Genomic DNA, 22967 nt, shown 5'->3' with positions numbered 1-22967 from the left:
TCCGTTTGCGTGTGGACAGCAATGGCGTGTCATTATCAGCTGGTCTGTTTGTCAGGCTCCCAACGCGACCAGCCTCTGTTGACTCCCTGCATTCATTGCATAAAACTCACGCGTCTCTTTTACTCCCTGCAGTGAGATTGCTCTCTCCATGAACTCAAACCCCACTGGCCTCCTATCACGCACATCAGGAAGGTGTAGTTTACAGGGGTGCATGACCACTCATACCCAGCCTAAGAGGGAGGCGTCTTGCTGTTCCCATGTCATTGTCCTCACTTTGCAGGCGGGGGTCGGGAAGCTGAGAGAGGTGAAGCCATTTGTCCAAGATCCTAAAAGTACTAAGCTCCAGATCCTGGATTTGAAACCAGGCATTCCAGCTCTCTGTTGGTCTGAGTTAGTGAGGTTTTAGGTTTGTTTTGAACCAAACTGCTTCTTCTAGAAGCTTCTGTCAGCTGACTCCACAATGGGGAGAAGGAGGGGTGACCTCTATCCCTAGGGTCAGCTCAAGCTAGAAGAGAGCACACAGACGCTGTCAGATGGGTAGAGAGACAGTACTTAGTACCTTGCCTTGACTACCCGGCCCTTTTTCGGAGATGAAGCCCTCTTTGACCTGAAATCTCTTAAGTTCAGCTGCCTCCCACATCTTGCTGTCAAAGACTGAGACCTGAAGTTTCTCCTCCCAGATTTCTGGGAGCTCTCAAAGTGGAGATGGCCAGGTTCTGTGGTCAGGGCTGGTTGGGATTACAAATAAACTGAAGCCTGGGAAACTTTCTTGCTATTAATAGTGCAGACCTTTGGGGGAGGGAATAACCAAACTTGATGCTGTTGGAATTGATTTTGCCTGTCCAGATGACATACTAATGAGCTAAGTGGTTAGCTTAGATCGTTACTGTTCCTTCCCCAGCCAAGTTCTTTTAAAGCCTAAAACCACAAAAGCAAAGAACAAGTTGGTTTAGAGACGCACAGTGGCCCTGTTGGGCAAGGGGAGGTGGTCGGCTTGGGCGTACACACGGGAGGGTGAAGGTGGCGCTCGACTCAGAGAGCCTTGTGTCGTCTGACTCCGTTTCTTTGCCTTGTGTTCCTTTTTTTTGGGGGGGGGGGAACAAGAATTTGTTTTGTTGTCTGGATTCTTTTTAAAATTTAGTTTTTATCTTATCACTGATTTACAGTGTTGTGTTAATTTCAGGTGTATGGCAGAGTGATTGGGCTACAGGTTTACATATCCATTCTTTTTCAGATTCTTTTCCCATGTAGGTTGTTACGGAATACCGAGTAGAGTTCCCTGTGCTATATACAGTGGGTCCTTGATGCTCTGTTTTTATATACAGCAGTGTGTATATGTTAATCCCAAACTCCTGATTGATCTCTCCTCCTGCCTTTCTCCTTTGGTAACCATTAAGTTAGTTTTCAAAGTCTGTTTCTGTTTGGTGGATAAGTACATTTGTGTCATTTTTTTTTTTAATATTCCACATAGAAATGGTATCATGTGGTGCTTATCTTTCTCTGTTGCTGTCTAAAGTTTTCATGGAGGTATGTCTGTCCCTTCAGTGCCTTTGGGTTATTCTGGAAAGTTTCTCTCCCAGCTCAGAGTGCGTCAATCCTTGTGTCTCTCCAGGGAGAACGTCCCTGTCAAACAACCCCGAGATCCTGTCCCTTCCAATCACCCACTTTGATTATAACATCCATTGTTCTGCTCGCTCAGCCTCTTGGCATGTTCTGGTCTTTGTATACAATTAAAAACACACAACAGCCCGCCGTGTCCCGAGTGGCTGGACTGTTCTGGTGTCCCACGGGAGCCTCTGGAAGCGGACAACTGTATTTCCTTCCCTGAATGAGGTGGTTGCCCTCAAAATACCTCCTGGTGGTTTATTAGAGGAAACCATGGGCTGGGATCGGAGACAGTTTCTCCTGCCTGAAGCCTACTCTCCTGCCTCTTCCTTCTAGATCTTTCTTCCCCCACCCCCCATATTGAACCTACCCACCCCGCCAGTGGTATGCTGTCCCCGGGGGCGGGAGCAGCCCCACGTCTTTCTCTGCGATGCTGCGGAGCTGAGCCGAGTGGCTTGATGGCGACCTGTCCTCACTCGTCCCTGTGAGGAATGTGGGGTGTGGACTTCCCTGAGTGACTGGGCTCCGGCCAGTGGAGTCCGCCGGCGGACGAGAAGTGTGTGGGCAAAGGGAACCATTGTGTGAGGCTTCTCCGGACAGAAAGCCCGCCTTCATCTTTCGCCGCGCCTAATGGACAATTGAGACATTCAGCCGGTGTCTGAAAGGAGAGTGGGCCGGAATGGTCTCGCAGACCTCCCAGACGCTGGCTTGTAGGAGCAGCAAATAGAGACGGGGATTACCAACAGGAGAAACAACTGGGGCTGAGTCCTGGGAGAGAATGTTTATTTCCTTGCTCTCTAGGAGGGATCTGGAAAGAGCCGTAATCCTGGGTTAGGAGTAATTTGTTACAGCAAGATGATACTTGAGTGGCAGGCCGGTCTGGCTGAGGCAGCAAGACTCGTGTGCAGGGGGGTCGGGGGGCCTCCAGAAGGTCAGCCTCACTAAATCTCGCCCCCTGGCTTGGGGGTTCGTTCCTCCCCCGGCAAAACGAACCAGCGCCCTTGCTTGACCTTTCGGCTTCCTGAGTGTCGCGTTACGAAGCCTCTCCACATGCTTGTCACAGCTAGAATCGGACAATAAAAATGTGGACAGGGAGACCTTGCTGGAGCCACCGACCTCTTTCAAATGTGACAAGAGGGGGAAAAAAATAAAAAGGAAACGCAGGCTGCTTCAGGGTTTCAGTTGGAGTTTGAAGATGGGAGCGGAGGTCTGTCTTGCATTTGGTTCCTACGTGAACTTGACTAAAGCACCTTAATTGGTTGCCAGGACTTTCAATGTTCTTATCGTCAAGAAATGTGGAATTATAGGGAGAAGGCCCTAATCAGAAAAACCCAAGTCTTGAGAGCTCTCAGCCAGGGAGAAAGGAAGGAATTTTTCAGCGTTCTTCATTTTAATATCTGCTGTGATCTGATCATGCATGCATTTAAAATAACCCTTCCAGGTCACCAAGACCCTGTTACTCTCTGGCTTCCTACCTCTCAAGGGTGATCTGATGGCTCTGTCTCTTACCAGTTTCCATGGTAGACCTGTAACTAATGACTTTTAAATCCCTGGTGCAGGTAGGGGGAAAAATAACGAATCTGAACTCTCTTGAATTTTATGTTAACTCTTTTACTTGGTTTACACCATTTACCCTTTGAGTTCTGAAAGCTGATGAGGAAGAAAGCCGATGAGGAAGTCTGTCAGGAGATTTTAGGCCGCAATTCCACGTCCGTTTTTTTAGATGAAGAAACTGGGTGTGGAGCTTCAGTGACCTGCCTCATCGGGGCTAGCGGAGGATGGACGGCAGGATTCAGGCCTCTGAACTCCCTGTGGTTCTGTTGACTCAACTGCTCTCCTCTGTTGGATTTTAGCCACAAGCCTTGAAAGAGCACACAGTACTGTTCTTCTCTCCCAGGCTGTTCTAGTCCAGGGTGTCTAACTCAGGGTGATACAGCGCTCATGGAGTCTTCTTCACCTGCCATTGTAACAGTCCCTCCTCCAGGGTTTGACACCAACCAAAATCACATTTGGAAATTGTGAGTCCCACAGACCTTTGGAAGATACGATTTTTGTTTTTTTAAAGGATAGGTTCACCTGTTTTTCGGTTCATTCTTAGGCATTATGGGTGGAGTGTGTGTAAATGTGTCTGTTCTCTCCTGCCCCGCTGGTCTCTGAAATGAACGTGAAAACTGTCAAGTGACTTGGTAATTTTTTTTTTGTTTTTTTTTGTAATTAGAAAAATTGAGATCTAATTCATATACCGTAAAATTTACTCATTTAAAGTATACAGTTGAGTGGGTTTTAGTATATTCACAAGACTGTGCCAATGTCATCACTGTTTATTTCCAGAACATTCTCATCGCCCCCAAAAGAAACTCTGTACCCACTAGCAGTCACCCCCTTGTCCTGTGTACCTGTACTGCCCGACAGTCACTAACTTACTCTCTGTCCCTATGGATTTGCCTGTTGTAGATAGTTCATATAGAAGGAATCATACCATATGTGACATTGTTTGTCTGCCTTCTTTAAGTTAGCATGTTTTCAAGGGTCATCCATGCTGTAGCATGAGTCAGTATTTATTCCTGTTTGTTGCCAAGTAATATTCCACTGTATGGATATACCACATTTTACTTATCCATCCATCAGCTGAGGCTTGGGGCGGCCTTTTAGCTCAACGTGCTCCATATTCTGAGTTCTCTTGATGCCCATGCTTGGACCCTCATCTGCTCTGGGTCCAAGTATGGGACTTCCGACTTATTTTCCTGGTCCTTGCCTGCATCCACCTCGTGCTTGTAAGGGAGCAGGCGGTAACTAGGACATTCCAGTCAACAGGACTGCTTGGCCTTTTTATAAGAAACAGTAATAAAAATGTGGTGGCTTGCAATTGAGAAAGACTGTAAATGTTTCTCTGTCTAAAGGTATGTTGTCTCTAGTTTTTCTCTCAGTGTGAGGTCCCTCCATGGACACGTGAGCCTTTGTCGTTTGTCAGCCACCATCTGGAGGCTGTGGGGAATGAGCTGCCTGTCTTGATGCTGAAGTCCAGGCAACCCGGAGTCTGAGGACCAGGGCTTCTCCTCTCATGTTTTTCCAGTGGCTTCGTGTCCTCTGACCCACGGCTCAGAGACTTGAGTGCTTATAGCAGGGCTGACATTTCTTGGAACCCATAGCTCTTTTTGTGGGGAGCTCAGTCTTGAAGCTGGTTGGAGATTGTAACATAGACGGTCTTGGTGGGGACTTTTGGTCCTAAGAGTGATGCCCTGTCTCTCTGAGGCTGGTTTCCTGCTGGTCTCTGTGTAGAAGTGGGGGCTGTACCCCTTTTCCCCACTGTGCCCTCCCCTGGGTCACCCATTGCCCGTTCTACTCAAGTCTCATTTTGAGTTCTGGCCTGAAAATACCCAAACATTACATTCTGGTTCAGAATCCCTAGTACGTGCATGATGAAGTCACTTAATTTCTCTCTACCTCACTTTCTTTTAAAACGGATTTGGAGATTATCTGCTTTGACCGCTTAAAAAAGATGTAGTGACAATCACTTTAGATGTTTACAAGAGTCTTTGGAAGGGAAGGTGGAATCTGCATACACTTATGAGCGCTTTATCGACACTGTACAGAACTGGTAATTTATGCTAATGACTGATGACCAGAGTCACTTGGCAAGCTGGGAAAATGAAAATACAGACTCCTGGGTCCCCCCCAGATGGTTTGATTAAGCAGGTCTGGAGTGGGTCAGGAGAAAAGTTTCTAAACAAACCAGCATGGTATATGAACCAGGGATCATGTCACCATCAAGAACTAAATCTTTTTTCATGATGTTCGTACTTACCTTTCTTGTGTTCATCCTTGTGCTGCTCATTAGCTTTTTGTTTCATTGGCTGGATCTTAGACAGCTTTTCTAGGCCTTAGAATATGTAGTCCACATTGTACACTGAGCATGTGCTTTGTGAATGCTGTAGGAATCCACAGAAGGGATTTTGGGGGTCATGTTCCTCAATTTCCTGCTGTAGACTTAGGCCCAGAGTGGGGAAGAGGTTGCCCAGTGAAGAAGTGAAATTGGAATGATGGCCCAACTAGCGGCAGAGCTGGGTCTGGAAAGTAGGTTTCCAGACTCTTTATCCCAATGTGTGACTCCTAGGAGCACACAGTCATATTTTTCAGATTGACTTTTTCTGGAAAGTGGAAGGGAGGCCTCGCCCCTGCCCCAGGGGCCCATCTGGGTTTGAGAAGAAGGTCCTGGTGACAGCCTTGTGCTTCCGTCAGCTACTTGTACTTCCATGAGCCACTAGCCCATAACCTCTCTGCAAAATCACTGTTGCTAAGTGCAAAAATATCTTAGGGTCCTAAGCTGAATAGTTGGAGAGGTTCAAAGCAGGCAATCCCAAGTTTTGGTTATTGGATTTTGTTTCTTTGTTATTTATTTGCTTGTTTAGCTTTGTTTCTCCATTACCATCTGTGGCCTCAGGAACTCTTGTGGAAATAATTTTTTGGTGCCCTTGGAGGAATATAGTTGAATGTTTGCCCAGCGACCTATGGGGGAGAAGAAAGATGGTAAATGGCAGAGGTTCGTTTATCCCTTTGGGGACACCTTGAGATGTTCCCTTAGCTGTACCCTTTGGGATGCTGATCCCTGGTTAGAGTTCAGGTGAGGATGCCTCACAGGTGATAAGAAACCCAAGGAAGGTAGAGGGGAGTTGAAAGATAGGTCGGGATGTGGTTGAAACATCTTGGTGACCTGGAACCCTGTGCATTGCAAGGCTACCAGTTGACCTAGGCACCTTGGGCAGGCCGGGGCTGCTCTGCTGGCCCTTGTGCCCTCCTTGTCAATTGTTGGTTGTAACTTCCTGGTAATTTATTTCAAAGGATTGTTACGAGTATGGTTATGAACTCTGAATACTCTCTGAATGTCAAGTGATGCTATTAATATGGACCCTTTAGTTATTATGATTAGGAGCAAAGCGTTTAACAGTAAGGATTTTATTTAAAGAATCTTATCTGCCTAGGGATTATCATACTAAGTGAAGTGAGTCAGAGAAAGACAGATATCATATGATATCACTTTTTTATGAAATCTAGAAAAATGATACAAATGAACCTATTTATGAGACAGAAATAGACTCATAGACATAGAAAACAAATTTATAGTTACCAACAGGGAAGGGGGGAAGGGGATAAATTAGGAGTTTGGGATGTGCAAATATACACCACTATATATAAAATAGATAAGCAGTAAGGATTTACTATATAGCACAGGGAACTATATTCAATATCTTAACAATAAACTATAATGGGAAAGAATCTGAGAAAGTATATATATATACACACACACACATATATAACTCAAAAAGAATACACACACACACACACACACACACACACACATAACTGAATCCCTTTGCTGTATACCAGAAACTAACGCACCCTTGTGAATCAACTATACTTCAAATAAAGAAAATATAACAACCAGCCCATAGAGCTGGAGCTATTAAATTGTTTTGCCCAAATGCCTTGATCACTCTTTTCTTCCCCGCCCCCTGGCCCTTTCCCCCATATTGTTTTTATGTTGAGAAATGGGGTTGTGGCTTTAAGGGAAACATTTCAAAGTTCCTTTATGTCCGTGTCATTGAGAAAGGTAGGGGGAGAAAAAAAGAAAAAAGAAAGTCAATCTTCTTATTGAACTTTTTTTTAGCTTTTTTCCTTTTCCAAATTCAGAATACACCCAGCCTTCTGAGATCTTTGGTTTTCTTTTCCTAGCTAACTATAGTATATACTCACTTATGTTAATTCCCAACCAGTAGAAATCAAGTGTTCCTGAATTTTCTTCTGTGCTGTTACGCTTCATAGGCAAATAATGCCTCTTTAAATAGAACCTCTATCTTAGGTTCTCTGTGGGTTTTCAAAAGAAGAAATTCTTAGACTTTGTTTTAACGAACTAGGACAAAACAGCCTAATCTCCTATACCCTCTGCATCTGCGTTATTAAGTAGACCAATTTTATAATAGTGGCTCTCAAGGATCCTGCAGGATTTGAAGCCTTCTGAAATAGTCTCACATCGTTCCCACTGTTAGGTATATATAATCACTGTTGACTTTTGGAAACCTGTTGGTACCAGTATGAGGGTGGGCTAGAGTATGAAATTAATCACAGATTCATATATGTTAACCATGCTGGATAAATTGGGGTTTCATGATCCCCAGGGCAAAATTGCTTATTGAGAGAAGATGGCTGGATTTTCCATCTTCCAGTTTTGAGAAATGAAATAGGTTTAGGGAGTGACAGCCGAGCCTGTTCCTTAACAGACCTAATTTTGTGGATGTGTGTTAGGGGTGATCCTCACAATACGAGCTCCTGGAGAAGTGTGTCTGTGCCATCAGCATTGATATTTGACTTTCTATGGTCTCACTGTTTTCCTGTTTCCCTCTTAGGACAAGTGGCTTCTGGTGTGTTGTGTTAGTTGTTCAATCGTGTCCAACTCTTTGCAACCCCATGGACTGTAGCCTGCCAGGCTCCTCTGTCCATGGAATTCTCCAGGCAAGAATACTGGAGTGGGTTGCCATTTCCTTCTCCGGGGGATCTTCCTGACCCAGGGACTGAACCCTGGTCTCCTGCATTGCAGGCAGACTCTTTACCATCTGAGCCACCAGCCTTTATTTTGTAAAGTTCATTGATGAGAACATAATCATTGTTTTTTCCCTTCTAGAGCAAAGTTTTGTCGTAGAGTTGGCCTGGTCCCTGATGAGCCTGCAGGGGGTAGGTGGGAGCAGGTTGCCTTACAGGGGAGGAGGGTTGAGTGAACTTGCATGTCACAGGCTGTGGCTGGCAGTGCTCTCAGCGTGGGGTGTTTAGGCAGAGTATTGACTTTCCATTTTATAAGAAACACAACATGTACAGCTTTCTGGCATGAGTGAGTGAGGAAGACCTCGCAGTCCAAATTTGCCATGAGGATGGTTTCCAATTAATTTGAATTCTTGTAAAATGGATTTTCCTAGGAAAAAGCACCCCTACTGAGAAAAGGCTTGGATTGAAGAGGCTGTTTTGTTGTGGTTGATTTTTGTATTTAGGTAAAGAATGCATATCAGGCCAGGAGAGGGGAGCAAGGACTTCAAAATGTAAAAATCAAGCCCTTTTCTGGATGATAGTCCTTCTCTGGGAAGGACTGTTTTCCGAAAAGAGACTGGCTTCATCTCCGTTGAACAATCTGTCCAGGTTCACGGTGCTCCTTTCCCACGCTGAATCCTGCATTTTGCCCAAGCCAGGGACTGATGCCGTCTCTTGGTGGCAGAAGGGGTTGGCACAGCGGGGGCTCAATTCCAGCGTTGTGATGCATGGAAGATCTGCAGGAGAGGAGCATCTGAACCTTGAGAGTTGATCCCAAAGCTGCCAGGGCACGGCACCCTGACCTGTGGGATTTCTGCCCCGTGTTCTTATGTGGTGACTCCTGACATGTGATGCGTCGCCAGGGTCTCCTGGGAACTGGGCGAGAACATCTGGACACGTGGACCTTTTCCAGTCAGAATTGCTCAGGCCTTTTCAGACTTCCATTTTGGAAGAGGGATGGTTCTTCCCGTTGAGACTGTGGTCTAGTGGTTGGACCTTGTGACTGGGAGTCACAGCCAGAGAGCTCAGATGCTTTTCCAAGCCTTTTCCCCTCCAACTTGAGTCTGCCAGTGACGCTTCATCCACAACGTTGCTTTTGAGCCACTGAACGTGCTTTTCTCTATGTGGTGGCGTGTGCCTGTCTGCCTTTAAGACCCAGTGAAGGAATGTGTTCCGTCTGACATGATTCAGGTATCTGCACACTCAGCCCCTAAGCTAGGGATGGCAAACTGCAGCCCATGGGAGAAAGCTGTCCTGCCTGCCACCTGCTTTTGTACAGCCTGTGAGCTGAGAACAGTTTTCATTATTTTTAAATGGTTGAAAAAGGTCAAAAGGAGAATAATATTTCCTGACCCAGGAAAATCACAGTACGTACACATGTCGGCATCTGTAAACAAAGCTTTGTTGAAACACAGCCGTGACATAGCACATACATGTATTATTGCCTGTAGTGGCTTTTGTGCCTCTACAACAGCAGAGTCTAGCTACAAAGTTTAAGATATTTACCATCACGCCCTTTATAGGAGAGGGCTTCCCAGGTGGTGCAGTGGTAAAGAATCCGCCTGCTAATGCCAGAGACACAAGAGACCCAGGTTCAATCCCTGGGTCAGGAAGATCCCCTGGAGGAGGAAATGGCCACCCACTCCAGTATTCTTGCCTGGCAATTCCATGGACAGAAGAGCCTAGCAGGCTACAGTCCAGGGGGTCGCAAAGAGCTGGACATGACTGAGTGCGTGCGTGCACACACACACACACTCCTTTACAGAAGAAGTTTGCCAACCTTGCCTTGAACAAATAAGGGGTGATCTCTGTGTGCCCGTCCATCAGTGGAAGGGAGTGAGGAAAGTAGCCTCTCCTTGCCATCCTTGTCATGGAATTGGGACTCATGGGGATGGGGATGCCTTTTTGGAAGCAGACCCTATCAGGCCCACTTGAATACCTACTCATCACCAGGAACATAGATACTGGAGGTAGCTTTTGATCTTGGAGACCTTCCCCATTTGCCTTTGCTTTTCCTTTTTTATTGGGGAGGGTGGACGAGGAGAAATTAGAGCTGTGTACCTTTTTCTTTTCTTTTTTGCTGATAATTTAGCAAGTCTTTAAACCACCTCGATTCCTTTCAGGCTATTGGTGGTGTGTATATATATTCAAGACTTTGCCCACAGGTCCAAAGCTTGCTCCCTGAGATATGTCATAAAATGTGATGGCGGGGGGCAGGCGGGAAACCCTAATGGGCCATGACCAGAACATTATTATTAAACAAAGGATGAAATGCTTAAGCCAAGATGGCCCTATTTACTTATTTATTTATTTTTACAAAATGAAAGTCGAGTAGACTCCATTTCATCAGTTTTCAATGCAGGAATTCCCACAGCCCCGTTTGATTGCAGTTTGTTGAAAAGTTTAATGTTTTTGTAGGCAATTCATAATTTCCACGTTGAGCAGCCCAGAAGGAAGGGAGCCTGGAGCCCAGTGTTGTTTTTATAGTGGGATGGTGGGAACTTTTTTTTCCCTTCCCCAAAAGGATATAAAACCGAAGTTGAACTGTTGGGAAAACGTGGCGTGGCGATCCAGCCCTTCCGCCAGTCCCAGATGACTCCCCCTTCAGCTCTTCCTTTAGGACCCAACAGAATAGAATTTCCTGCTGCTTCATGTCTCCAGGAAGGAAAAGATTTTCCTCGAGGCTATAATAGTACCTAATTTCCTTTTTCTTCCCTTTATTTATTTATTTTCCCTATTAATAAGGACCAATTGTAGAAGATGAAGGAACCTGGGAAACCCATCACTTTTGCAGGAGGTTAATAACTTCCTTTAAAAACTCTTGGCTTCATACTTAGTTTCCCCAAAAGGAACCTGGTCAGCCTGAGTGCCAGTCAAGGCCCAGGGGATGGGCACAGCCTCGTGGGGACCCAGCCATTCTGTGGGATCGAGTTACGGCGGGATCGAGAGGTTGGGGCTGTCACTGCAGAGTGGCTAGCCTCGGCAGGACCGGGCTGTCTTCCCCACCATCTGGATCTGGTTAGCTCTCTCTGGGCAGCAGGGCCGAGTCTCATTTCCTCCAACCAGTAATGTTATATAGGCAGTGATCCTGGGCTGCCCTAACATAATTGAAAATTATGTGTATTGTAGGCTCGGAGCGCTAAAATGTAGGCTCATAAAAATATGTGGTGCAGGTAGCCTGCGGAGATTGGATGTGGCACACAATGAAGCTTTTATGTAAAGTAAGAATTATAAGTCTCCGTATTAATATTGCATTATGGGTATGATCATTCTTGGGTGGGGTCCTTAGGGCTGGCCTGTCACCTCCAACAAAGCCTAAATTTCCTCAATCTGGGGAGCTGGTATTTGGATACAATCAGATCAGTTTTTGCAGATGGCCAAAAACTCATCTGTGAATCCAACCCTCTCAACTGAGGCAGAGGGAGGTGGAGGTGTGTGGCGACTTGGCTTGGCATTTTTCTTCACAGGCTTTTATGTGATGAAGAGGTGAGTGTTGGCAGATGTCCATTTTGGTTGGCCTCAAGGAAATGACTCTATTGAGTGGTTTTGACCAATGAGGCCCATATATTTATGTGGCAAGTGAGAATGGGAAGAAGTAAGGGTGAGACCAGGCAGAAGAGACTCCCATAGCCCGCTGGCTCGGGTTATAGGGCTGAGGGAGACCATGGAAACATTTACTTCAGTGGCTCTTAATTTGGGATGATGTTGCTTCCGGACAAATGTTTGGAAATGGTTTAATTAGAAGGGTCACTGGGCGGGGTGTGCCTGCTGACATTTCCTGTCTAGGGGCCCAGAATCCTAGAAGTTCCTTGGTGCTTGCGACAGCCCCTCACCCACTCCCTGCACAGTTGACAACTTCAGTTATAGATGAGACACCGGAAGGTCTTGTGGCGAGTTACCAGAACCAGTAACCAAATTTCCTCACCACAGGCGGCTTCTAGGTGAAAGTCCTGAAGTGGCAGAAGTTGCTCCAACTCCGTCTAGATCTAGGCTGGGTAAAAGACAATTCAGTTTGGCAGGTAGCTCCCGGGCTAGGTCTTCCAGCTTTAGGTATCACCAAATTTGGTTTTAATTTGCTGGAACAGTCATGTATTTGAGGAACCCATGGAAAAGCTTGTGGATAGTTTTGGCTCTAACATCCCACGTGGGAGTGGAGCAAACCCTTCTTTCTTTCTGGACTTCCCTTTGCTGTCCGTTTTTCTTCCTGTCCGAGTTGTTCTGAGTTGACAAGACCTCCTCTGTTCAGTCTTCCTCACCCCAGTCTCTTTCCTCAGAAATGTGCCTTCTCTCCTGGCATTCCCTGGCCACCTTCCCCGAGTCCCTGTCAGAGCCTCGCCACGTTCTGTCCTGACTTACCTGTGGTGAGTTGGCCCCCTCACGTGAGCCTAGGCTCTCTGAGGAAACACATGATGCTTCGCAGGAAGTCTGTGCATGAGACAAGCTTTAATCTGTGTTGCTCAAGTAAAAGTTTCTGTAGAATTAGTAATAAAACTAGCCTCTGGAAAGACCAAGATGGCGCCTTCACCAATTGACCTTTGGAGGTACAAAGGCTAGCGTGGACGTCCTTGTTAAAAACCTTAGCTTCGTGTCTTTAAGTTTTGCTTGTTTGTGAAGTGAAACTGATGTAAAATCATCAACAAAAGTCAGATGCCTGCAAGTTGCTTACATGTGTGTTAAATATCTCTGTGACTAGACAGGCTGCCTCCCTTCAGGTTCCCCCATGTGCACGATGGGGAGCGGGATCACGTGGTTGTTCTCTGAAAGGTGAGGTGTCACTTTGGACAGAAGCAGTGCTCCTGCTCTAATGTCATGTGTTCATTTTCTATCTCAGGGAAGGATAGAGAAGGGCCTATTTGGGTATACCTTTGTTTTTCTCTATGTGGTAAGACATGTGTTATTTAAGAATTTCTTTGACCTTTTGTGAATGTAGAAATTGCATTGTGCCCTGTCTGTGCATCTCTTAATGGAGAAATACTTTTTGTTTTACAAGCTGGGAATTGGATGAGGAATTCCATGCTCGCTCACCTGACTCGAGTAACTTCTAGTAAAGAACAGCTACACATATATACTCAGCTTTCTTGAAGGTGAAGGATGATGGCATTTTAGAAATGAAGGTTGTTGAAAGAGCAGATTTGGAATTGATGGTCTCCTTGGGCACATCTGTTTGCTTTGCAGGTGACGCTAGTAGTAAAGAACCTGCCTACCAATGTAGGAGACATAAGAGACTCGGGTTTGATTCCTGGGTCGGGAAGATTCGTTGGAGTAGGAAATGGCAGCCCACACCAGTATTCTTGCCTGGAAAATTCCATTCCATGGGCAGAAGAGCCTGGAAGGCTACACAGTCCATGGGGTTGCAAAGAGTTGCATGCAACTAAACGACTGAGTAGGGTATCCATGGCTTGAGACTTCATTAGCTTTATTTCTTTAGAAGAGGGGTCTCCTTTCTCCCCTCTCCCCTCTCCCCATTGGTTTTCTCCAAATGAGGTAGTATCAATGATATCATTTTATCCAAGGCCATATAGTTTGAATACAAAGACAAAACTAATTGCTAATAATATTGATGCTCCTCGCATGTACCTGTTGAACGTGAACTCCAAGGAAGAACCTGTCAGTGTTGCATGACTCTTCTGTTGTCGTTGTTCCCCTGATTTGCTTGCTTTCGCTTTTTTTGGTGTCTTTATTTGCATATTTTTAAGTTTTGCAGTTTCTGATCTGTGTGTCATGTATCCTAAGACTCTTGGGGTAGCTGTGTCACATTTCTTTCCTAAAATCATTTTCCATGTTCATTTTGTTTGCTATCTCCAGTATCTTCAGATGAAATGGCCACTGCTTGATGTCCAGGCGGGAACCCTCCAGAGCAGACAAGCCCTCAAGGATGCTCGCTCTCCGTCGCCAGCCCACATCGTTGTAAGTGACCTTACAGAGATGTTTGCTTCTTTTATTGTGGGGAGATGAAATGTTCGTTTGTTGATAACAGACCTTGTTTATCACTTTCTCTTTTGTTAAAAATCGTTCTTTGGGGGCATATTCTTGGATATGGTTTGTATCTAGAAGGCACTAGTGTTTTTTGCTATTGGACCTTAATGATTGGTATCTAGCTGGAAATGTTCCCGCTACCTTTTTCACCTACTATTGGGTTAGAATCTAGCTTTGTGGGTTCCAGTTAATAGGGCACAATCACCATGGTGTGGGGAAGATTGGAAAAGGGATTGAAGCAACTTAAAAAATGTACCCAAGTCTTTGCTGAAAAAGTCATTTAGGGGAGGTGAGTTGCAGAGAATTAGGAAACTCAAAAGGGAAATCCTGAATTTGAGACTTTCCAATCTTATTCCCCTCATCCCCTACCCCCAACACACTCACCAATTTATCCTAATTATTGGAAAGGAATAATCTAGACTGATATCAGAAAGATTTCATCTGGGCTGATTGATTGGAAACGTAGAGTACAAATGAACTTGGAAAGGCTTAAATTAAATTTAATGTGTACATCCATGGCTTTGAAAGTGTGTGGGTTTAACACAGAAAACATTTGTTTGTACTGCTAAGAGACTACAACCTAAAGTATGTGTCTACATATATTTTTAATGCACTTTCTCAGGATTTTGTAGACTCTGAAAGTGGAGTTTATAAATTAACCTCTTGAGAAGATAACTCAGCCTTATTAGAGTATTTTCTTCTATATATTCCTATCGTGAGCTGGACTTCATACTTTTGAAATAATTAATGGAAGATACATTTTTATAATGAATTCATGACAGGTAGAATTATGCAGAGCATGAAACAATTCATGTATATTTTATTTAAGTATCACAAAATGTTATCCATTAATATATTTTGCCTCTGTGTTACTTTTAATTTCTAAAAATGGCAAAATAATTTTCTTAAGTAGAAAAATCTTAAGATACATTGTGTCAAATTTCAGTCTAACTGCCTCCTTATTTTGTAACTTGTTATAATTGAGCATATATTATTTAAGGAGTTTTGCTTCTGTTATATGAATATTAAATATACATATGGTATGTGTATATATCTCACAAAATAATTGATTTCGGTAAAACCACTTCTTTGAGTCGTTTGTGAAAAGGTCTTACGAATTCTTATATTATAAATGAGGCATGTAGAAAGAAGGTTGACATTTCCCAGAAGCTTCCTCCTTCCTCCAGTCCCTCGATAAAACAGATGCTCATAATCACACATGCTCGTACAATGCTGAGATTTCAGGGCTGGAAGTAACCTTAGATCAGCTAGGTCCTACCTACTCTCAGAAAAGGAAACGGGTCCAGAGATGCCTTAAGTGAATTGCCCAACGTCACACGCTGTGTTAGCGGCCAGAGTAGGAACTGGGCCCAGTTCTCAGCTCTCTTTTTGGGGCCTAGTGGACTGTTCCCTCCTAAGGGAGTCAAAAGTAACTCTCTGTGACTTGTTCTGTTTTGCTTTCTCTAAATTGGCTCACTGTCAAAGACAGTGTCATAGGCATAAAGAAGTTGTTGGCTTGGGGTTCTCATGCAGGTTTCTCCCAGAAAAATGAATGCCATGAAAAAAAAAACCCCATATTTTAACAATACACAAAGATTGTTTTACAAGTCTTGAGGGTACAGTGAGGAAGCCAGTCTGTTTCACTCTTCCTGCCTCCCTGAATTTCCCAATGGGGGTCTAGGTTTGAAATTTATTTTTCTGCTTTTAGAAGTGCTGGGCAGAAGTCACCCATTTCTTTTTGGGATGGGGTGGGAAGTGTAGGAAAGGAGGACGCTGTCTTTAAAATCTCTTGGAGGTGTTTCTCTCTTTGAGTCTGTTGAGAAGACTCATTTCTTAGAAGTGATCCAGAGGGGCCGCAGCCCCCTGGTGGGTGTGACCTGGAGGTCCATGTGTTAGCCACGTGCAGGAGTGGGGTCTGTCCTTTGGGAGAGAGGATTTCAATGATTGCCCTCCTTCCCTCTGTCCCTCTGACTCCCCAGATCCCATAGGAGCAGTTGCCACAACTTAGGCCCTAGGCACTTTGTTTTCATGTGTATGAGTTAACAATCCGAGGAGCTGGTAAAACATTTTTGCAGAGCCGATGTGGATTTTGGCAAGGGGCGCAGTGAAGGGACTTGGGTTTCTTTTTCCTTTGCTGTGGCTTAGGAGGCATGTTGACCATAGCAATCACTGTGGAGCCCACCCCACCCTTCTGAGGGAGACCCTTGTCCATAGAAGCCGCAGCTGTAATCCGATCTTCTGTTCTCTGCTCCTGGGGGCCTAGGAGCGACCCTGCATAGAGGTTATATAGTGGGTTGGTGGTGAAGAGTGGGCTTTGGGAGCTGAAGAGAGGAGAAAAGCCATGAACTTGGGCAAAAAGGAAACCGAATGAAATACTTAATGCTCATGGCCTTGGAATGGTGTCTTTAGTTTATGAGTCAGTTCTGTCATCGTGGATTTCTGCAGTCTTCACGTGACACCAAGACTGAGGAGGAAGAGATATTGGGGGTGGGGAGGAAGTTAGTAGAAGGAGAATGAAAAGGTAGGGGGAAGAAAGTCTGGAAGTTGTTGACCTCCGGATCACGTATAGTTTCGGGGGCTTGAGGAGTCGTGTACCTTGGGAGTATAAACTTATGATCACCTTTTCATTGAACGCAGTGCATCATGTCAGCCCAAACCAGCTTGGCAGGTACGGTGTGTCTGTATTTATACAGGGAGCATTCTGGATCGTGGCCGATGTATCATTTGGGTCTTTGTATAACTCAGCATTGGCCAGGAGACTCTGGTTCTCCATCAGATTCTCTGATGAATGCTAGCTTTTCTCCAGACACTGGGCTCTTCCTTACTTTCTTGTTTTTCTTTCTCTTGAAATAAAAGTTTGTCACATCACAGTGTTTCATCAGACCTGTTTCAAAATAATTGTCTGAGGATTGCTTCCTAATTTCTCCGAAATTTGGATTTATTGTAATTTTGGTGCCAGGCTGTTTCATAATTATTTCTAATGTTTTTATTTTGAAACTAGAGAAGTGTTCGTTCAGCGTTTGTTAGTAATCATTAGGGACTATAGCTATCACAGGTTGCTAGGAAAATAACTTGCTGTAGTACTCATGGGGGTAGAATTTTCAGATGGGAATTTAAAACGTTTTGTTGGCATATTTTAATCTGATTGGATTTTTTTCTTATGTGGTATGTGGGTTACCACATTGTAAAAAAAAAAAAAAAAGGATGTGTAGAATGAATGTTCTTAACAAGTGGAGTTCAATTGATTGAATAATGTGTATATGAAGAAGCAAGCCCCCAATACAGCATCTCGTTTATTATAATCTGATGGCTCCTACTCTATGCTCAAAATAGAGTAGAAATGATCCCCCAAGGGTGATGGTTTTTAAATTTTTTTTTTGACTGTCCAAAAAATAGGAATTTATACAAAAGATGTCTCTCTCTCCCTCTCCCTTGGATTTCTCTTCTTCCTTACTCCCACAGAAATTCATGAACTTTCTAAAGTCACAAGAGCCAGGATCCTCTCCTTTCCTCAGCTTCCCCGTATTCTGATTTGTAGAACTTGCTCCTGTTTCTTTCTCTGTGGTGTTTATATTTTTAATTCTTTGCTCTTTTTTAAATTCCTTCTTCCAAAATGAGTGCCAGGCAGCTGTGCTAAGTGGTGGCGTTTGAGTCTTGGCCAACCCACCCCCAGGGCCCCTGTGAGGAGCCCCTCTCTGGACACCACCCCAGGTGTCTTTGCTATACAAAGACTTTAACTTCCTTTGTACCCAGCAAAAAAAGATTCTGTACCCCAAATTGTGATATTTTGGTATAGTATGTATCTTACAAAATGGCAAAAGGCTTCAGAAGCTCCTACCATTGTGTCTTGGGGGTTTCCTTTTGAAGTAGACGTGGAGTTTTTACCTTGGGGTGTATTTCTAGCGGTTCTGGGTCTTATGTGTTTTGTTGTGTAATGAGCATGGAGGCATGGGATGAGAAAGCTGCCTGAATCCCAAAGAGCAGAGCCCGCCAGACTGGAGTGTGTACTTCTTTTATTTTGTTGTTGTTATTGCTTAAATGCTGAAAGAGAGCGGGAAGGCTCTTATGAAATATAGCCTGATGGTAGGGCTTCAGACAGGGTGTCTGCCGTTTGAGTTGAGAGTTTTCAGCTCAGAGGGCGTGCTGAGTCTTTCGTTGTTGTTTCTGAAGAATTTGGGCATGGGGTGCAGGGGTACTGAGTTGCAGCAGTTAATAACAACCAATAACTCGGAGAGCATCCTCTTCGTTATTAAGTACACACGGGTGTTTTGCTGTGTTGCTTGGTGCTGTCGGATGCTGGGCGGCAGTTGCTATGTGGTAGGAGGCTCTGTCCTGGACACAGGTCCAGCAGAACTGTCGCAGCCCCTGCCTGGGTGGGAGGCTCCGTGTTGGGTGCTGTGAGGGGTTACCAGGCCTGTGAGGGTGTACGATCAAGGAGCTGGGATGTCCACTGAGAAGCTGGTGAGGATTAACAGGCCAGGACTGTCCCCTGAGAAAGTGGCATTTAACATGTGATTTGAAGGATCAGTTGGAGTTGACCAGGTGAAGGTATGAGAGAAGGGATGGGAGGTGAGAAAATATTCCAGGCAGAAGATAAAACATGTTTGAAGGTCCTAAAGAAGAGAGAGGCTGGCTGTGAGAGAAGCAGGATGCCAGCTACAATGGCTGCTGGTCCTTGGGGCATGGAGACAGTGACTTGGGTAAGATACGGTGACAATTTGATATTTCATCCCAACTGCCCTTGTGAAATCATGGAAGGTTTTGGCTCGGGTTACACTGCTGCCCATGGGGAAGGTGAAGCGGACAGATTTGGAGGGAGGGGCTGTCAGTAGAACTGAGGGATGGATCAGACGCTGTCAGTGAGGGGAGAAAAGAGGGTCAAAGGTGGGTGGGTGGAGATGCCATTTGCTGAATGGGAAATACTGGGTGGGGAGAAGGTTTGGGGTGGAAGAGTTGTCTTTAATTAAAAAAATTTTATTACAACTTTATTGAGATACCATCAACATATAATGTTGTATAAATTTGGGGTGTACAGTGTGTTGATTTGATACACTTATATGTTGTAAAATGACTATTTCTGTTGCTAAAACTGCATCCCATTACATAAATACCATTTCTCTTTTGTGGTAAGAATATTTAAGATCTACTGTCTTTTAGCAACTTTCAAGTACATGATATAGTATTGTCAAAAATTATAATCATCATGCTATACATTAGGCTTCCAGAACTTATTCTTTTTATAACTAGAAGTCTGTACTCTTTGACCAGCATCTCGCCATTTTCCATAACCCCTGGGTCCCTGGTGGACTCTCTGTGTGGTTTTTTCTTAAGATTTCACTTGTAAGCGATACCATGAGATAACTCTTGAGAGTCCCTGACTGCAAGGATATCCAGCCAGTCAATCCTAAAGGAAATCAGAACTGAATATTCATTTGTGAGGACTGATGCTGAAACTCCAATACTTTGGCCACCCAATGCGAAGAACTGACTCATTGGAAAAGACCCTGATGCTGGGAGAGATTGAAGGCTGGAGGAGAAGGGGACAACAGAGGATGAGATGGTTGGATGGCTGGCATCACTGACTTGATGGACATGAGTATGAGCAAGCTCCAGGAGTTGGTGATGGACAGGGAGGTTTGGCGTGCTGCAGTCCACGGGTCACACAGGGTCAGACACGACTGAGCGACTGAACTGATGCGGTGCTTGTCTTTGTCTGACTGAGTGTAATGCCTTCAAGGTCCCTCCATGCTGTCACAAATGGCAGAATTTCCTTCTTATGGCTGAATGCTTTTCCACTTGGTGTATGTAATACATTTTCTTTATCTGTTGGTCTGTTGATGGACACGTAGCTCGTTTCCTTATCTTGGCTCTTGTGAATCACACTGCAGTGAATGAGGGCGTGTACATGTCTCTTGGAGATCCTGTTTTTGTTTCTTTTGGATATATACCCAGAAGTGAAGTGAAGTGAAAGTTGTTCAGTCATGTCTGACTTTTTGCGACCTCATGGACTATACAGTCCATGGAACTCTCCAGGCCAGAATACTGGAGTGGGTAACCATTCCCTTCTCCAGGGGATCTTCCCAGCCCAGGAATCAAACCCAGGTCTTCCGCATTGCAGGTGGATTCTTTACCAGCTGAGCCTCCAGGGAAGCCCAGAAGTAGGTTGCTGGATCATAAGGTAGTTCCAGTTTTAATTTTTTTGAGGACTGTCTGTGCTGTTTTCCATAATGGCTGCACCAATTTACATTCCTACTAACAATATAGAACATTCTTTTTTTTCCCATATCCTAACCAAAACTTGTTTTCTCTTGTCTTTTGCTGACAGCTGTTCTAACAGATACGAGGAGGTAATTCTTTGTCGTTTTGATTTATATCTCTCTAATTAGGGATGTTGAGCATCTTTTTGTGTACCTATTGGTATATTTCACATACCTTCTTTGGGAAAATGTCTCTTTTTAAAATGAAGTAGAGTTGAGTGAGTTGTATTTTTTTTTTTTTTTGGCCACACTGCACATCTGGCAGGATCTCAGTTCTCTGATCAGAGGTTGAATCTAGGCCATGGTAGAGGAAGCTCCAAGTTCTAGCCACTGGACCGCTGGGGATTTCCCTGAGTTGTCTTTTTTAGAGAGATTAAGATACCAGGTTTCCTGACCCCACAGAGCAGTGTGGCAATATGAAATGAGAGCACTTCAAACTTAATCTACAATTCAAATTTAATGGATTAAATTGACATCAAGAGTAATGTTGATTATCTATTAAATTTAGATTTCCATTTATTCAGAATGTATTTATGGAAGGGTGGAGACGTCTCGCTTTCCTTCTCCAGAATTTAGATAAGTAGCTCTAATTGGTCTTTCTCTTGGTTTTTGTGTTTACCATTGATTCAATCACTGGCTCATATTCATGGATCCTGCAAATATTTCGTGATTGCCCACTGTGGGGGAAAAACTATTCTAGATGTAGAAAGTGGAGTCAGTGATGAACGATGATAACAGTGATAGCAAGTAAGTCTGGGACGTTTCCTTCGTGCCAGACATTGTTCCAGGTGATTTTCAGAAATTGCATTATCCCCACTTTACAGAGAAAGAACTCAGTACAGGGAGGTGAAGTATTTGCCCAACTGTGGGAGTCAGGTTGTGAGATAAGGCGGACTAGCTCCAGAGCACGCCATCATCTTAACTCCACTGACCCCGGAGGCACTGAGAAAGGTCAGAGGGACACAGTGCGCATGCAGAGCGCTGCCAGGGAAGCACCGGTGGAGCACCCGCTGGCCCGGGCAGGCTTGTTCAAGGAGACCCGGTAGCTTCACTGGAGAGTGGGCCACGAGCTTGGCGAAGGATTTGGTTTCTGGGTGTGGCTGCTGCAGAGGACTCACTGACACGTTGTGGGAAAGGAGGGCGGATGCTCCAGGGGCAGGTGAACTTCAGGAGACGTGAGGGTGAACTGTGCTCACTTCCTGGAAGCCCTTCCCTGTGCTGTCTCCTCTTCCTCCACTGCGTATACACTTCCCTCTTTTTTTTTTTTTTTTTAAATAAGTCCATTTCTCTGTGACTCAACCAGACTTTTTAGAATACTTAAGATGTGTTTCCTAGCAGCAGCTGAGTCAGAACTTTCCCATTTCACAGAACCACGATTAAAGGTATGTGTTTTGTCTAAGCGTATAAAGCAAGCCGGTGAGCCCTGTACAAATATTAGTATTTTTTTTTTTTTTTAATAAGGAACGCTATGAGGAGCTAATATTGAGAACCAGGCGACCAAGTTATCTTTGTTTTGGGGAAGAAGTGGTAGATTGGATCAGGTGTGGTTTAAAGGGAGGGAGTGGAGTAAACCCCAAGATGGTCCGTAACAGTCTGTGGTTAGAAGTCTAAGCTTCCTATCTCCTTCCAGAAAATACTCTACGGTGAGGAATTCTGAAGTTTTGAGGTTTGGGTTCATGGTGTGGCAGCTGACCACTATGGCAATGGAAATATTCTACCAAGAAGGATTGTGTAAGCTCGGTTGTATCCTCTTCAGATTAGAATCACAGAGTTACAGAGTTTCACAACCTTCAGATCACAAGGCATGTCACCCAGTGCTGTCCCTTCTGTTGTTTAATCACCGCTCAGAAGTCCCTCTGCCAGCCGTGCTGTTTTCAGACACAGAGATGGGGCACCTGGCTATCTTCTGATGCAGACCGTTTGCTTCGGTAGAAAATGGACTCAGAGGTCTGTCTCCGTATTGCACTGAAGTCTCTCTCCTTGAAGTGCTCAGACTTGATTTGTGTTTTGCTGTTCAGCTCCGCTCAAGCTTCTTCCACTAATCCATCTTAAGACTAAGATGCTAACGCTGAAACATCCTTCCCTCATCACCAAGTTTGCTCAAGATTGTCCTCCATGGTGACTCACGTCTTCAGTGACTTATCTTAATGTTTTAAGTATGAAAACGACACATTTTTGATTGAGAAAAACCCTACCTCTAAAATAAGTGACAGTAATTGTTAAGTATAGCTTTCCTCATTCATAAAATTTATGTTCGTTGTAAACACTTTGGAAAATAACCCCTAATCTTGCCAGTCTGATGTTACATTACGAATTGTTTGGTATATTTGGTATGTTTCCTTCTAGACTTTTCCGAGTGTATTAATATTTGTTTTTAACATTCTTGAGCTCATAGTAGTGCTCAGTATTTTCAACCTTGGATTTATTTAAAATGAAAATTGCTTAAGCACATCTTCATGTCATTAAAATTCTTAAGGATTTTTAATGACCACATAATAGCCCATACTATGATTGTATCCCTATTTAGTTTAATCAATGCCATATTTTTGGGTCTTT

At 44.4% G+C, this 22967-nt stretch overlaps 1 protein-coding gene across 39 annotated transcripts in view; it reads left to right on the top strand.

Annotated features, from left to right (window-relative positions):
* TCF7L2 (transcription factor 7 like 2) overlaps positions 1-22967 on the top strand; it is a 202199-nt gene that overhangs the window by 65293 nt on the left and 113939 nt on the right. For 20 of the 39 annotated variants that reach the window (XR_003508950.1, XM_027529400.1, XM_027529399.1 and 17 more), the window contains one exon: positions 13984-14085. Coding sequence is in view for 36 of the 39 variants with exons in the window: in XM_027529400.1 (XP_027385201.1) it covers positions 13984-14085 (102 nt within the window). In the remaining 3 variants the exon portion in view is untranslated. Of the gene's footprint in view, positions 1-12452; positions 12540-13983; positions 14086-22967 lie in introns of all 39 variants that reach the window. The other 19 variants (XR_003508949.1, XR_003508948.1, XM_027529365.1 and 16 more) reach the window with 1 other exon arrangement.

The sequence above is a fragment of the Bos indicus x Bos taurus genome, chromosome 26, assembly GCF_003369695.1.
Source record: "Bos indicus x Bos taurus breed Angus x Brahman F1 hybrid chromosome 26, Bos_hybrid_MaternalHap_v2.0, whole genome shotgun sequence".
NCBI classification, from domain to species: domain Eukaryota; kingdom Metazoa; phylum Chordata; class Mammalia; order Artiodactyla; family Bovidae; genus Bos; species Bos indicus x Bos taurus.
This window is presented reverse-complemented; position numbering and strand designations above follow the sequence as displayed.